Source organism: Cyprinodon tularosa, unplaced genomic scaffold (genome assembly GCF_016077235.1).
Source record: "Cyprinodon tularosa strain WSP-4 unplaced genomic scaffold, ASM1607723v1 ctg336, whole genome shotgun sequence".
Lineage (NCBI taxonomy): Eukaryota > Metazoa > Chordata > Actinopteri > Cyprinodontiformes > Cyprinodontidae > Cyprinodon > Cyprinodon tularosa.
Window position 1 is genome coordinate 794,149 of NW_024039048.1, and position 16,262 is coordinate 810,410.

The following is a 16,262-nucleotide window of genomic DNA, read 5'->3' on the forward strand; positions in this document are numbered from 1 at the left end:
GTACTACCCACTGTGCCATTGAGCAGCCCCTATTTTTATTTTAAAGAAAATATTCTTAAAAAAGCCTGAAATGTTAGAACTGTAAATATACAGTCATATGATTGTATTACTTATTTTACGTATTTTTTTGCTGTTTTCAAGTATGCACTTTAAAAAAATGAAATTATCTGGAGAGCTATTCTTAAAGAAATTTCCGTTTGCGTACACAAAATGACAAAATAAATCTGTATAAGTCATCATACATTCTTAATGGTTAAAAAGTCAGATAAACAAGTTGTTTGATTATATGATACTATGGTTTGCCGTACACCTGGGTTGTGAGGCAGATTGGACAATACCATTTTACATGACATTTGCAACTTTACGTTTAACCAATAGTATCCTTCTCGAACCTCCTTACCACTTACATTAGTGTCGCACATACTATAAAATGTAGATATCAATTATTTTGTGAAATAAGATGTTGTTTGTTAGCTTGTTTAGCACTAAAAGACCAACATGAGTGAAATGGTTTGAACCATTAGACTCGGAGCTTGGGACCTTTAAACGGCAAATAGAGCTGAACTCGACGCTGCTGACACAGTTTCAGTCTTCTTTTGTGCGAACTTCCATGAGGTAAATCCTATTTTTGTGAAGGATACTCTATAGTTTAGTATCCCGTCCAATTCAATAGCTGTTTTTTTGACGACATTGACTATTACCACCGAGTGTCACCTTGTTTTAAAGCGGAAATAAAAGTACAGTATTAGATTGAAAGTCGAAGACGTTAAGGCAAACAAAAGCATTGATCTTTGACAGCTGGACCAAGAAAAACACAGCCTGTATGCTTCACGAGACATTCAGTTAAATGTAAACATTATTGTCGAGTTTGACATTTCGCTCCGTGTTCGCCGAGTTGAACTGAATGCATTCAGTCGTTGCACAAACAGATGTTATGAGTTAAAATCTAACCTACGGCCTCAAATGTACACAAGGTTCTTGTTTTGGTCAGTAGCTCCGATCACGTGCACTGATTTCTTACGTATGTGTGGATATTTTTTATCCATGTGCAAAACTAGACAACCAAAGGTTTTCCATGGCAGGATGATTGACAGGCAGCAGCAGCCAATAGCAGAAGCTCCTCTGTAGATTGCCCCTCCTTCCTTATTTAAGGCTTTGTTTACATTATTCTGCTGTAATATTTGGTGTTTTAGGGGATCATTATATAAAACTATAGACGTTTTAGTATTTATTTCACCCCATTGTTGCAGCAATATTGGTATATTATCATTCTAAAATGTGGTTGTTTAATGTTTTGATTATAGACTAAATAATCAGATCCTTTTCAATAGCTTTTATTATTGTTTAATGTAAAACACAATTTTAGTCTATTGTTTTCTGTTTATTGAACATTGATGGAAATTGATATACTTTTGTCCAAATATGTCACTTGTTACATGTAATTATAACAATGTAAAAACTGTGTAACATTGTTATTTAATTTTTTCTTCATGTTTAAAGAATATTAATTCAGCCTGGTTTGCATTATTTTGAGCCAACATTTAGTTCTACATATTCAGAAAACATCCAAAAGGGATTTTCCTAATAAAGATTACATCTAATCCCTAATTATCTTGCTCCACTCAAACCTACTGGATTATCTTTAAAAAAAATAATGCTGCTTCAGTTTGATTTAGCTGTCAGTTTTAGCTGATGATCATTTGCAGAATTTAATCTTGTTAACCCCCCCTTCCCTCCCTTCATGCTCACCCCTTGAGCTATCTTTATACTGCCAGAGCTGAGCATGTATTCATATCTGGCTGCAGATAACTGAGACCAGGAAGTAAAACGATGCAAGTTTCCCTCTGCATGTCCTGTACTCGGTGTTTATGCTAATAAAAGCAAAGTAATGCTCCCCATGGGGTGATATACTTCTCTATCAAACAGACGGCGAATGGTCAGGTGTAAAATGATCCCCCCTGTTATGTCATTTTACCAGCTTTCTGTTGGAGAGTGGTCTTTTAATGTTTTCCTTTGAGGCTAAAACCAAACAATTAAGCACATCCCTTATGTGTTGTCTGAGTTTAACACTACATCCTGTTGAAATCCTCTGTGTTCGATAGCTCGAGTGGTATCACTTTCAATAGCTATTGCCGTATCTGTGGTAACCAGCCTACCAGCTGTTGTGTGTAGCAGTGTTTTTGATGCAGTCATAGGCAACCAAAAATTTTCGCCTCTTCCTCTTCGGCAGTTTAATGCTGTTTAGATGAGATGGTATTTTATTTGTTAGGCACTAAGGACAGTTCATAACTGAATCAACTGATATGTATACCCCAGATTTATAATTTGTTTAAAGTTTGGAAAAATGGAAATTTAAGCTTCACTAATTGGGAATTTAGTAGTGGAGGAGAGGAGTTATTTAAGGAATCGCTTCCCTCAACTTCAAAACAATCCTCACAGTATGTGGTCTATCTCATAAAAAAAAAAACCAATAAAGTACTTTTAAGTTGTGATGAGAGAAAATGTGATTCAAGACCTTGTGTTTTATGAATATCTCCTGTGCAGCTGTAAACCAGGATGCCTCTAAATGATGAGAGGGCCAACTCATCATCCAGGAGTGAGGACCAAAGCAGCGATGTGGAGTCATCGCTCACTAGTGACCAAGACTGCTCTCGTGACAGTTTCAACAGCGACGGCTCCAGCAAACAAAGCACTCCTTCCTGTTAGTCCATTTCAGTATTTGCAAGTTTTTCAAGTTGTCCATCACTTGTTTTCTCTACTTTTCTTGTAGCTGGCTTCTATTTTACAAGATGGTGTTTACTTTAAACTGCTGCAAATTTATCAATTAATAGCTTTCCATAGCTTTAATAACTATGTTTTCTTCCCACAGCAAGTCCACCCAAAACCCTGTCTCTAGATGAAGTCATGGAGGCTGGAAGAGAACTTTTTGATCTCAAACTTGCACATGAGATTGCCAATTTTGATTTCCATTTGGACCTAAACAGAGGGCCACAGAACAGGTACTTCCCATAATCCATTTAAGTATGTTTGTCTGTGTCCAATGAGAACTAAAATGGAATTTAATGTTAATTTCACTCATATCTTTCTATGGTAATAACTGATCAAATAAGGGGGAAAAATGCTTTAAGTCTAGCATTGAACAAAATAGTTGAAGAATCATATAAAATACTAAGTATACCCTTGGTGTAGCTTTAAGATTCAAGAGTGGTGTTACTTCTACAAAAATGCAGAGTTTTAGCAGTGATCTTAGAGAAGCGATTGCTGCTGCGTTCTGGTCTGTAAAAGGTTGTGAAGTCGTTTCCAAATAATTTAAAGTCTAATTCCAGCAGTAAATAAAAAGCTGACAGTTGCTAGTAACCTGAAAGCTGCTTCTTAGTATCCAAAAACCTAAATCAGCTTATTAGATATAAAATTCATGGCAAAAGTCACACACTGCAGCATTTGTGTTCACTGTGTTCTACAGAGTGAATAGTTTGTTTTTTTGCAGTTTATTGAATGCAGTAAGAGATAATGTCCAAAAGGCCTATTGGGATATCCTGGAGACTGAGCTGAACGACGACCCGCCTGAGTATCAGCACGCCATTAAATTATTACAGGAGATCAGAGAGGTCAGTGCTGCATCGGATGTTAGCAGCTTCTTTACATTAGTTCAAACCAGATTGCCTCTTCTCTCTTGTGTCTGCTTTGAGTTAAAAACCCAAATATGGTCAGCATAGAATGACGTTCAACCTAAGTGTTTTGCCCTTCCCTACAGATCTTGCTGTCGTTCCTTAACCCGGGTGCCAATCGGATGCGGACCCAGATCATGGAGGTGCTGGACATGGACCTAATTCGTCAGCAGGCTGAAAATGAAGCTGTAGACATCCAGCGACTTGCGTCTTATATCATTACCACCATGGGAAAGATGTGTGCTCCAGTGAGGGATGGAGAAATCAGGAAGCTACGGGAAAGCACAGACAACATTGTTACACTATTCAAGTAAATAAAACTGTTTGCTTTTATGCATTTAAGTGAGAAACGCTGTTATATTTGTTTAGTTTGTAAAACAAAAATAAAATGCCTTTTGATTTTTCTTGTGCTCACAAGGGAGATCTTCCGTGTTCTGAACCTGATGAGAGCAGACCATGTCAGCCTTACAATTCAAAGCCTAAAACCTCTTCTGCAGAGGAACGGGGTTCAATACGAGAGAGAAACTTTTCAGGGCATCTTGGACAAAACGCCGAGTGAGTAAAGAAAAAAAGTGTTATTTCTCTGAATAATGTGAAATAAATAAGTCCCAAAGTTAGAAACAAAACTGTTCTGTATTTAGCTGCTTTAGACCGCACCACCGCCTGGATCAAGTCAGCATTGGAGGAGCTGCTGCCGGCAACCGTCCCTCCAGCAAAGTCTGATCCCAGGGAAGGGCAGCAAACTCTTCCTGGTCCAAACCAAATCCTCAATACAGCCTGCCTCAGTCTCCTCACTTGGGACTTTTCTAAGACTCCAGTGCCTGAGGTAATCCGTTCTGTTTATGTAGCCTCCTTTTATTTTGTTTAGCTTTTTTCCTCATCTTATCCAAACAAAAATATGCTCCACATTCATCCTAAAGCCCTGGTTACGCCTTGACGATTTAGCCAGCGTATGCCTGATGTATGAAAAATCTGGAAAAAAACTCTGGCATATGTTGGATGTGTACGATTAACTTATGCATAAGTTAAGCGTAACTTATCAAGAACTTATCTCCAATGCCTATCAACGTAATTGACGTGTTCCAGGTGACCGCTAAACGTGTTTCTAACTTACAGCTACTGTTTAATGCCGTATTGGCAGTGTTTTGGTATAAAAGGGGGTTCGCAGGAGGAAAACGTCAGTTCTTCTCCAGACTGTATCACCATCATAGGGTGAGCGAGAGGGTGAGAGTGATGGATCTTCCCTGCGTTTACGCCCACGACCGACAAACTTCCTTGCAGACATGACTGAATCTGCTGCGACTGCAAACCTTCTTTCTTTCTTTATCTTTTTATTTATTCCTTTTTTTGGGTGAGCTTTAACTTTCTTCAAAATGCCCACAGAAATATTTACATTTATTGTTTAAATATCTTTATTATACAAATAAATAAACAAACTAAAAAAGAAAATCTTTTTCATAAACTTTTGAAGAAGCTCCAGGGGGGGGCATCAAGGAGCCGCGGGTTGCCGACCCCTGTCCTAAGGGTATCTAAACATAAGTATTTTATTGCTTCTTTGTGGTTTTGTAGACTTGGGTAATGGACGAATCCCGTCTGGAGGAGATTCAGAGGCAGCTGAAGCTGTTAGAGACGGTGAATGAGGTGCTGCTGATTGTGAACAGCACCATTGGGGGGCCGATTCAAGGGATTTCCTCGCTCTCTGACTGCCTGAAGAAGATGATCAGTGTTCTGCTAGAGGGCATGCATAGACCGTCAGTTCATCCTCATTTCTATCCCCACATTCAAACACATGAATCATTATCTTTTTCAGGAGAATTAAACTTTATTCTATTTACAGAGACTATAACATGGAAAAAACACTTGAGGGCGTCAGTGCTCAGATAGGCTGTGAGCTCAACAAGTCTTTGACAGTGAGAGGCTACCCTCCACTGACCCCAGAGATGCAGACCACACTTACAGGACAGATCTGCAGCATCAGCCAGAAGGACAACCCCATCTGTACTCTTGTTGGTAAGGATCTAATAAAAGTGACTCAGGGAGCTGCTTCTACCTTAATCTTTTCTTCTTTTTTTAGTACAGTAAATAACTGTCATTTGTTTGTTGTTGGGTTTTTTTTTCTATTAAAACATCAATCTTTGCATCAAACAACCCAACTTTCTGCATTGTCAGGGGTTTGCTAGTCCAACATTTGAAGACTTAAAAATAAATATGTAGTTTTACTTTTAAAAATGGTTGGTAAAGACCCCAAATCTGTAGAAATTTGAGTTTATTTAGTGTTGAATTTTCACATGAAAGATTTTTTGCAACCAGGTGTGATAAATACCCTGAATAGTGCTCTTTTTTTTAATCTGACCTGATTTTGTCATATCCTTTCTGCAGAGGATCGAGTGCAGCAGTACTTTGCGGCGCTCCTTTCCAACCCCAACACCAAGAACAAACTTGAGCAAGTACCAGCAGGCTTGGCCGCAATCAAGCCTGAATTAATACTGACGGGAAAATCATTCATCTTCCTGATTGAAAACAACAGGGCTGTGTATGGACCGTTCTACCTGGACATCATCAAGAAGCTGCTGTTTGGTAGCAGTTAGACCAACCATATGTTTTTGACTGAAAAAAGCTCAAATATCAAACAAGGTCAAAGTAGTCAGTTGTGCTTCATGCAACTGGATTGTCTCCAGTTTTTATTTGTGTTGGGTTCATAAATGTAGGTTTGCAAAAGAAGAACTGAAATACACAGTAAGGTATTTTTCATACGGCTTCTGCAGAAGAAGAGACAGTTGAACCCCAGACTCAAACACACTGTCTCGCATCGGACATCCTCTGCAGAGCGTTTTATTAACAGAACATGACACATGGTTACAAACAGAGTATCTCTCTGACAGAACAATTGATCAGTTCATAAAGACAGGACGCTCCACTAGAATGACAAGGCAGGATGGTCTCCCTACTGAATCATGAGACAGGAGTGAAGCATCTCATTTCTACAATGTTTCATATGAACAAACATTACTTTAATTATCATCATTGAATAAACCTAACAATTTGTATCTCAACATTTCTACAGTAAATCCTAGAACAGCTTTAATTGTGAGCTGAATTGTGAACATTTAGTTTCAGAGCACAAACTCAGTGTTACAATACTCCATTTCTGAACATTATCTGACATCCAGCTTTATTTCTTCCCTCCCCCTTTTTGCTCAAAGCTGTAAATAAGACGACAAAGGGCACATCTTTATAACACATATAATCAAATGTAAAGCAAGACAGAGGAGATGCTTATATTTTTAGAGATTTGGTAGAGAAGTTTTACAGATTCCTTGCATATCCAAGGTGTTTATTACTGATACAAGTATAAGAAACTGAATATTTAAGTTAGTTCTGGTATTATCATGCTGTATATAGTAAGTGCCACATTCAGTGCTTAAATGTTTAACTGTCAGAACTTTAATTTCCTGTTTGCATGAGTAGCTTGGTGTTGGAGTTCTTTGCCACATGTTATGTTTTTACTTGTATTGTTGACACATTTGCCAGTGGACGGCATGTTATATAGTTTGTTTGTTTTTCATTGTACACCTTGTAATGTTTTTCAGTATTTGTGTCTTTTTGTTTTTGTTTAAAAAAGTAAAAGAAAAGGTGCTAAACTCATAGTTTGTGTTGAGAGTTTGAAAACCTCTGAAAACCTTAAAATGCACAAAGAAAAGCAGTTTACAGACAGATGTGGGAGGTTTATATCAATTTTTGTCCGTACCACAATTGATGTAAAAAAAAAAAAAAAAAAAAAAACTTGAATAAGAAGTGTGAATAGTGGAAACTAAATAAACCAAGTGTGATATTAAAGATTTTCTGTGTGATGTAAATTGCTAACCGGATCCTTACAACCAAAAAAAATGTCTTCTTGACAGTATCTTATAGGTGGATGAGACCATACAAGATTTATATTGAACTATTATGCCACAGTAAGGATGAGAAAAGATAATGTGCCAAATATAAGGCATGACAAGGGCAGCAAAAAATTGTTACAAAGCAGATGAAATAATAAAGAAGTTGTTGAAGATGCATACTATAACTTGTGCACAAACTTATATAGCATAAACTATGTAGCATATATTAAGCTGCAGAAATTGTCCCTACCTAAAGCAGTTTGTGTACTATCTTCAAAACCCAGTACAAGGCCAGAAAAATAATTTAGCAGGAGCTAAAGCAAGTATAAGGATTTAAAACCTGAACATACTGTAATAACTGTTAAGCATGTTGATGGCAGCATCATACTGTGGGGAGTTTTCACTGCTATACTGGTGTATTGTACAGAGTGATTACGATAAGCAAGGAGCATCATTAAATTGTTTTATCTACATTTAATTGCCATAGTATTTAATTGTGTGATTGTGTGAACACAAATGTTGGACCCACAAAGCTTGAGCTCCGGTAGCAGAATAATGTAGAAAAGCACTTCTAGAGTGCAGATCTCCACCAAACAGCACATTTTGACCCATGTTGTGACTTTACACCTATTGTTAAAAGTAGTGTTACAGCGATACCGATACCAGTATCAGGCGGGGCCCCGATCCAGCATTAAAATGGTGGCATCGGTATCAGCGAGTACCAACAAATAGGGCACCAATACAATTTTTGAGAGCAAAAAGTTTATTCAACTATTGTCACCCATTAGGCAATAAAAAGTTCTTCTGGATTCACTTTTTATTAGTATTTTTTTTTTTTCCTGCTTCACAAAGGTAGGCAGCAGCTTGACAAAGCCATGATGGCAATTATTTTACATCCAAGTAGTATGCAGTTCTTCATATATACACACACACATATCAATTTCAAACAGATGGTATCGATATGGTATTGGCCGATACGGCAAAGCCAGGTATCGGCTATCGGGGCCAAAAAATGGTATTGCTGCAACACCAGTTAAAATTGCACACGATCTTGATCATCAAATCACAGATTTTAATTAATTAGTTCTTGTCATGAGGTGCAAATTTAAAAAAAAAATCTGTTCAGAAGTTTTTATGTTGATCCTGAAAACAAACCAACCATTTGATATGCTTTTGTTTGCCATAAAATTAATCTTTGCTGAATCTGATACTGAGCCTGTCAATACACACTGCTGCCACCCTCTGGATTAGAGGGGAACTGTTTGTTCCACCAAATGGCCCTATCTCATGATGTTGGAGAATCTCAAAAAATTGTAATAATAAAAATAAATAAATAAAAAACTATAGAGATTACAATCTGGGTCATTAACAAACTTTTCAAGTTATCCTGTACAGACACAGAAAAACACACAAACTCAAACGAAACCTGTAGCTGTCATCAAGCAATACCAGTTACCTTTGGGTGTTGTCTGGAAAGTTCACTTTTAAGGCACCATCGTGCTTAAACTGATTTATTTCCTCCTATATTAATCAGACTAACTTTCATTGAACTATTGAGATGAAAAAACACACACATTAAAATCACAAAATTATCTCTCCAGAATCATGAAACAAAATCTGAAGGATGGTTATGCTTTCATTTTTAGATACATTCGCAGACACCAAATGTACCTGCGTACAGCACGGTTCAACAAATTAATTTGCTAAACATGTATTGTATTTTGTTATATGGATGTCTTAGAAACATTATTTGCTGAAAAAAGTTGTAATCAATTGGCTACGTTAGAAATGTACGACGCAGAGAAAATTACCTGAACGCAGCAGCTGTTTGCCCAGTTACTGCTTCGTTAATCCGTGAGGTCACTGCTCACGTGGCCGAGATATCGGTATGTGATTGGTTATCTCAAACCGGAGTAGTTGTTTTTGCTGTAAACCCCGGAAGCTCGCGTCTTAAATTGGGCGTGTAGCGTCACTTTAAAATAGAAAGCTATGTTTTTTTTCTAGCATTCGGATCTTCTAACTAGGAGCCTTAACTGCGACGGTCACAATTCAACATATAGCACCAAATTTCTTCACTAAAGACAGCAGTGAGTACATGTTTCCTGCCGCTTTCTTTGTCTCTGCCTAAGTCGTGTATGGACTTGAGAAATACCTTTAAACGCTGAGTTTATTTGATATTAAATAGGTTTTTGTTTATTATATTAAGTATTAAAGTTCAATTTCTCATTATTTGTTTGACTTTATGGACGTTTAAAAGTTAGCTGTAGATTTGAGAAGTTAGTCACCTTAAAAACAGGTGGGCATCTGATAAGCCCTGTCATATTTTCGCTTTCAGTACTTTCATGTTCCTCTTTTTCTTTCAGTGTGTCCTTGCATTCTAATAGTGAAACTAATGCAGTACCACAATCTCTAACGCAGTGTTTTTCAACCCTGGTCCTCAAGGCACACTGCCCTGCATGTTTTAGATGTTTCCCAGCTTCCACACACCTGTTATCAATTGATAGCAGATTATCAGGCTTTGCTGAACTGCAATCATCTGAATCAGGTGTGCTGAAGCTCAGAAACATCCAAAAGATGCAGAGCAGTGTGCCTTGAGGACCAGGGTTGGCTCTGACGCAGAGAATTGTTTATTTCAGGCTACTGGTAGTTGTGGTACTTATGGCTGGCACCTCATGCAAACCCAAATGTCAGATTCTTTTTTTGGGATATTTGTGTAAGAATAATCAGAATAATGATAGTTTAATGTCTGTTAACTAGAACATTCGTGCAATTCACTTTCTATGTACTATATAACGGATTTGGGCTCTGTAATTATTGCATCTGTGCATATTGGGATGAAGGTACTCAGTAGTGATTGCTTCAGTAGTGATTGTATGATTAAATCATTTGTAAGTTGTTGTTTTAAGTGTAAAATGTCTTAGAAGAGAGTAATCATTTAAGGTGCACCGTTTTTCTGACATTTTAGTGAAATAAACTCAAGCTGACAGTGTTTGTGAAAATTTGGCAGTGATGAGCAAAATGAAAGGTGTTAGTCATTTTTATTCAAACATTATAGTTGTTTCCACAGTTTTTGGTAATCAGGTTGGAAGTTATGAGTTCAACCAATCTAATTTGGCAGTGCATTTACCCAATCTATATTTTTACTAGGGCAAACCAATACAAATTAGTCTCATAAGCCAAAATACTTAAGTTTCATCACAACTTTCAAAGTCAAAGGTGGGTTTTGAACCAGCAACCTCAGGGGTAGAAGCCTATGTCTTACAGATGACGCCACTAACATTGATATCAATTCAATGGAGCGCAATACTACTTAACACAGTTACAACTGTGTCCAGTGGATTATGCAGATTTTGATCATTACATTGTTTAATTTAACCAAAATAGTTTTAACCAAATAGATTGATTGGAAAAACAAATCTATTCAAACTCTATCCAACTGACAGCGACTCTCCAACAAACTCCCACATCTTGACCGAGTAGTGAGGCTGTTCAAAGCCTTTCAAAATTCTTGAGCTTTCTGAACCACTTCCTGAAGTGGTCACATGGTATCACGATAGAGAGGCTTCGGTCATCATCAATTTTGGCCCCTCCCCTAAATGAATCATGGCACACACCTTGAAGCCTCATCTCATAACATCACTACTGCTCAGCCTTTTGCAACATATTACCTTTTGATGAGGCCATGGTTGCCTTAATTATTGCTTTTTAGCAACAATTTTAGGTCAGGAGAATTTAGAAAAGAAATCAGCCAGCTTTGCATTTTTCAGTAAATCATAGACTCTCATAACTGTTATTAAGTAAAGTGGAGGATCTGTAATACTGTGGGCCTTCATTTACTTTCCTGTTTTTTATGTAAGTGTAGTGACTATTTGTACTAAACTATAATTCAGGAGAACTTAAGACGTGATCAAAGCAAAAGGTGAATTCAACTGAAATAGCCACTGGAAAAAAACAGTGGATTCTGGCTAACGAAGTCCAAAAAGATCAAAAAGGGTCAAAATCCAGTTGTTTGCTTGCTTTATTCTCCGTACATACAAACAGGTTACAGGCCTCACAGGATTCTTCTATTGATCTCACGGATCCCTGCACCTGTTCTTTGATTAACTCACTGTTTGATTAACTGGCTGAGAACTGGTAAAAAAAAAAACATATTACCACCCACATGCAAGATGAGCTACCTAAGACCTCCCTATTTATACTGTGAAGCACCCACATCCCAAGCTAAAATTAATTAACTAAATAAGGGAATCTCTAAATAAATCCTATTCTAAATAACAAATCAAACTAAATAATCCAAATTCTAAGATTTAATAATGGAGAAATAGCTCCTACAGTTAGTTTATGCAAACTGCAATAGATATAGGTTTAATTTTAAATACATTAAAATACTTTATTTGAAATGGCTTAGCATTTTTTTTAAGCGAATACCTCAGTAAATTTTTTAATGAAATCTTCAGCTGCTGAAGGGTCGGTGACCTCCGCACAGATGGCCCTGGAGGAGCGGGCACGGAGCAGCTTGATGCGCTTTCACCACCAACTGGAGCAGGACATCAAGCCCCAGTTCCTTATGGACCACATGATCAGTGATGGTGTGATGACAGTGGATGAGGAGGAGAAGATCAGGATTCAGGTGACCCAAGCTGAGCAGAATAATTAGTTACTCATACTCTAAGTTTTTACAAGTTGTTTATACCAGACTACCTTCCTGCTCTTTATCAGTAGTTCTTTAGACTTTGTGGAAGGGTTCCTTTGGTTTCCCCATAATTTGTCTAATTTTATTTGTAAATATCAGTGCCATTCTTGTAATGTCTGTAAGATAATAGCTGTATACGAGCATGAGAAAAACGAAAACTTTCCAGGCATATAGTAGCTATAACCACTGTGATGGAACGGTTAAGTTTGCTTTCAATGTGTCTGATGTGCCATTCAGGTCACATGAGTCATTGTTTATTTCTGCCTGCAGCCCACCAGAAAAGACCAGGCTGCAGCGCTCATTAAGCTTGTGCTGGAGAAAGACAATCGTTGCTTCATTTCCTTCTACAATGCGCTGGTTAAGGAAGCGTATGACGATCTGGCAAGACTGCTGCAAAAAGACCTACCAGACGTGTCGGTGGATGGAAATAAAAGCTCTTTTGACAGTTTATCTTATGGTGAGAAGTGGGATGTTGTTGACTAGAGGAGCGGGGAATTCAGATGTTATGTTTTCAGTGTGTAGGTGTTTGGGTTTTGAAGCAATCATGTGCATTCCGTTTTAGTTACCTGCTTTAGCCTAACATTTTACATTTGTCAAACATGGATGCCTTATATGAACTCTTTCCTGCCTTTCCCAACAGTCCAGCGTGTGCTCAGTGAAGGTGGAGTCCCGCAGAGGCCTGTGGTGTTTGTCAGTAGACCAGAGTTGCTGAATAAGGTCAGGGAGAAACTTTATTTGCTCCAGAAAGATGCAGGTGGCTGGGTGACAGTGTTTGGCATGGCTGGGTCAGGCAAGTCCGTGCTTGCAGCTGAGGCCGTCAGAGACCATGGACTCATAGAAGGTGAAAAAAATCTGAATGACTCAATGAAACATGATGCAACGGATAGTGGAAAAGTTCAAATAGCTTAAATTTTCTCACCTCTTCTCATCTTCTGCCCACAGAATGTTTCCCAGGGGGGGTTCATTGGCTTTCCATTGGTCAGCTGGAGAAACCAGACCTGCTGGTGAAGATCCAGTCACTGTGTTTTCGTCTGGAGCAGAGCCAGGATTCCCAGTCGAATATTCGGCCGCCCACATCTCTGGATGAAGCTAAGGAGCGCCTGCGCTTCCTGATGCTGCGCAGGTATCCCAGGTAAGATGGTGTATTCTCCTCTGTTACAGTTCAAAACGACTACTTTTATTTCTACTTAGAATGAAAGGATGCATTTTTTTTACAGCACAGTTATCGACTATTTTTGTGTTGGTCTATAAAATGAAATGTTGATTAAAAAAAACAGTCAAACCAGAAACAGAAATTCTTTTTTATTTATTTATTTTTTTCTGTTTTGTCTGTTAGATCTCTACTTATCCTTGATGACATCTGGGACAGCTCAGTGCTGAAAGTGTTTGACATTCACTGTCGGATTCTTCTGACCACCAGAAATCGAAGCCTCGCTGACTCTGTTAGCGGTATGCAATCTCCACTGAACACAGCTTATCTTCTTTGTTTTTTGTTGCATTAGGAAAAAAATCTGCAGCTTTTCCCAAGCAGTGTGTTTCATCTCCTCTTCTGTTTTCATGTTTTAGGTCCAAAATATGAGGTGGAAGTAGAAAGTGGTCTGGATGATAAGAAGGCACTGGAGATCCTGGCCCTGTACACAAATATGAGCTCAAACACGTTACCCGAGGAGGCTCGCAGCATTGTCAGAGAATGTAAAGGTCTGTCAATTGTTTTTAAGTTACTGTGATCTAAAGAAAGAAATGACATTAACTTATTTATATTTAGATATAGTGATTCTATGGGGGTCAGGAACTGACATGAGGGCACAAAATGTCTATTAGTTCCCAATTAATACTAATATGTGCGCATGGAGTACTTTTTTTTTTTATGATAATAAGAGCATTTTTAAAAAGTAAAAGACATTTCCCTACCTTTTTCTTATTCCTCTTTTAAAAAATTTAATTTCCCTCTACGTTCATCATTGGTGCAGCGCAGCACTGACAACACCTGCTGATTGGCCTATCATGGTTTCACGACTACTGCTTGTGGAGAATTGACTCCCAGATAAAAAAATATTTTTCAGCCATAAATTACAGCTACCTTAAAAGCCAGCGACAGGGATGATTAATTATATCTAAAATGGAGGAGGAGATCAGGGGGAATCTAACATAACATAAAGATAATACTTTCGCTAACTCTGAAAGCTCAATTGGATCAATAGGGCCCTATAAAATCCGTTTTATTTTTTCCCAAAATCCGTTTTATTTTTTCCCAAATTCCGTTTGATTTTTTCCCAAATTCCGTTTGATTTTTTCCCAAATTCCGTTTGATTTTTTCCCAAATTCCGTTTTATGTTTTCCCAAAATCCGTTTTATGTTTTCCCAAAATCCGTTTTATGTTTTCCCAAAATCCGTTTTATTTTTTCCCAAAATCCGTTTTATTTTTTCCCAAATTTTTGAAAATTCTGTTTTTTTTCCATTTTAATTTTTGAAAATTCTGTTTTTTTTCCATTTTAATTTTTGAAAATTCTGTTTTTTTTTTCATTTTAATTTTTGCGAATTCAGTTTTTTTACCCTTTACTGTTATTTCAGTCGTAAAAGGAATGTGCTTTTAATGTTAATGATTAAAATCTACACAAATAAAATAGGAATGACCTTAAATTTGAGGTAAAAAAAACACATTTACTTAGTACTTTTACTGCATGATGCAACATAACAATGCAATCTAAGTACTAACAAAATGTTAATGGTTATGAACCAATGGTTATAAAAAAAAGTGCTCCATTAGCTTTTTCAAGTAAAAAAATTAAATAGGACCTCTCAATTTCAGAATTCTAAAGTATTTAATAAAGAATCATATTTTCTATTCAGTACATTAAAGTGCATAAAAAACAAGGCAAAATACAGCAAGTATGTAAGCAAGTGTTTCTCAACTTTTTCGCCGAAAGCGGAGCTGTGGAGAGCCACTTCGCCATTTTTTCAATGTTTTGATGGGGGAGGCTGAGTTGGAGGGGTTGTGTCACCCAGATTTGCGTCCCCCAGTGTGCATTTCCCCCCGACATACGTTCTTCTTCCACACAAAAACAGAATTTCATGTCAAATGTAGAAATTCCGCGTTTACCCTAGATTCCACCTTAATTTGCCGATTCCGTGATCGTGGAAATTATAGGGCCCTAGATCAAAACAGTCCAAACCCAGTTAGGTTGTAAAATTACCTCAGATGCTGCCTCACCTTCCAAAGATTAACCAATCATATTTAGATGGGTGCTAATAGTGTTATTTTTTTATATAATCAATTTTATGTATAAAGAATCCCATAAACTAATTTCTGCTAAGAGAAGGGGAGATGAACGGTTAAACAGAGTTATGGCTGTGGCTGAGTTTGGCAACTGTATTAAAAAGAAATCTTGGATTATTAGTATTCCCCTTTTATTGATTAAGAGAAATATGCTGCTCTTCTTCTATAAAAAACAATAGTTCTATAGTAAAACTCCATCCAAGTATCATGTTAGTTCATTCCTCTAATGTTACAGAAGGTGCGCTGCATCAGTATTTCATGTGCAGCTTATACTTATGTTGTGGCTACAAATAAGTACATCGTGAGACAAGTTTGCGCATTAGTGCTTTGTGGGATCTAATTAATAAGTATTTTTTGGGCACGCAGTATATATTGTTTCCCACATCAGGGCTTCATATGATTCACTCTTAAATTGAGATTTTTAAGTCAAATTGTGCTTCTTGCCACTGCCCAGGCTCTCCTCTGGTGGTGTCTCTGATCGGCGCTCTGCTCAAAGAGAAACCCGACCGTTGGCCTTACTACCTCCGCCAGCTGCAGCAGAAGCAGTTTAAGCGCATAAAGAAGTCAACATCGTATGACTATCATGCTTTGGATCAGGCCATGGCTGCAAGCATCGAGGTTTTACCAGATGAGCATCGGGAGCTCTACAAAGACCTGACTGTGCTAGAAAAGGATGTCAAGATTCCTGCAAAGGTTTTTTCCATATAACACACAGCTGTTGCCTTTTGTGGTTAAATGCGAAC

The 16,262-nt window shown here is 37.7% G+C and overlaps 2 protein-coding genes across 4 annotated transcripts in view; both read left to right on the forward strand.

Moving 5' to 3' along the window:
- Window positions 1–456: 456 nt before the first annotated feature.
- On the forward strand, window positions 457–7,454 carry tcp11l2 (t-complex 11, testis-specific-like 2). 2 transcript variants are annotated; one of them, XM_038294202.1, is made up of 10 exons: window positions 457–615; window positions 2,545–2,701; window positions 2,870–2,999; window positions 3,473–3,608; window positions 3,755–3,978; window positions 4,087–4,223; window positions 4,310–4,494; window positions 5,238–5,419; window positions 5,506–5,678; window positions 6,048–7,454. In XM_038294202.1, exons 2-10 carry the CDS (start codon window positions 2,557–2,559, stop codon window positions 6,254–6,256), a joined length of 1,521 nt encoding a protein of 506 aa, XP_038150130.1. In that variant the 5' UTR covers window positions 457–615; window positions 2,545–2,556; the 3' UTR covers window positions 6,257–7,454. The 2 variants fall into 2 exon arrangements, with proteins under 2 accessions (XP_038150130.1, XP_038150131.1); XM_038294203.1 differs by having other exon boundaries at window positions 3,488–3,608.
- Window positions 7,455–11,993: 4,539 nt separating this feature from the next.
- Window positions 11,994–16,262, forward strand: part of apaf1 (apoptotic peptidase activating factor 1) — a 56,075-nt gene continuing 51,806 nt past the window's right edge. For both annotated transcript variants that reach the window (XM_038294196.1, XM_038294197.1), the window contains exons 1-7: window positions 11,994–12,179; window positions 12,513–12,699; window positions 12,883–13,083; window positions 13,185–13,374; window positions 13,579–13,691; window positions 13,809–13,940; window positions 15,974–16,212. In XM_038294196.1, coding sequence (XP_038150124.1) covers window positions 11,994–12,179; window positions 12,513–12,699; window positions 12,883–13,083; window positions 13,185–13,374; window positions 13,579–13,691; window positions 13,809–13,940; window positions 15,974–16,212 — 1,248 coding nt within the window. The remainder of the gene's footprint in view (window positions 12,180–12,512; window positions 12,700–12,882; window positions 13,084–13,184; window positions 13,375–13,578; window positions 13,692–13,808; window positions 13,941–15,973; window positions 16,213–16,262) is intronic.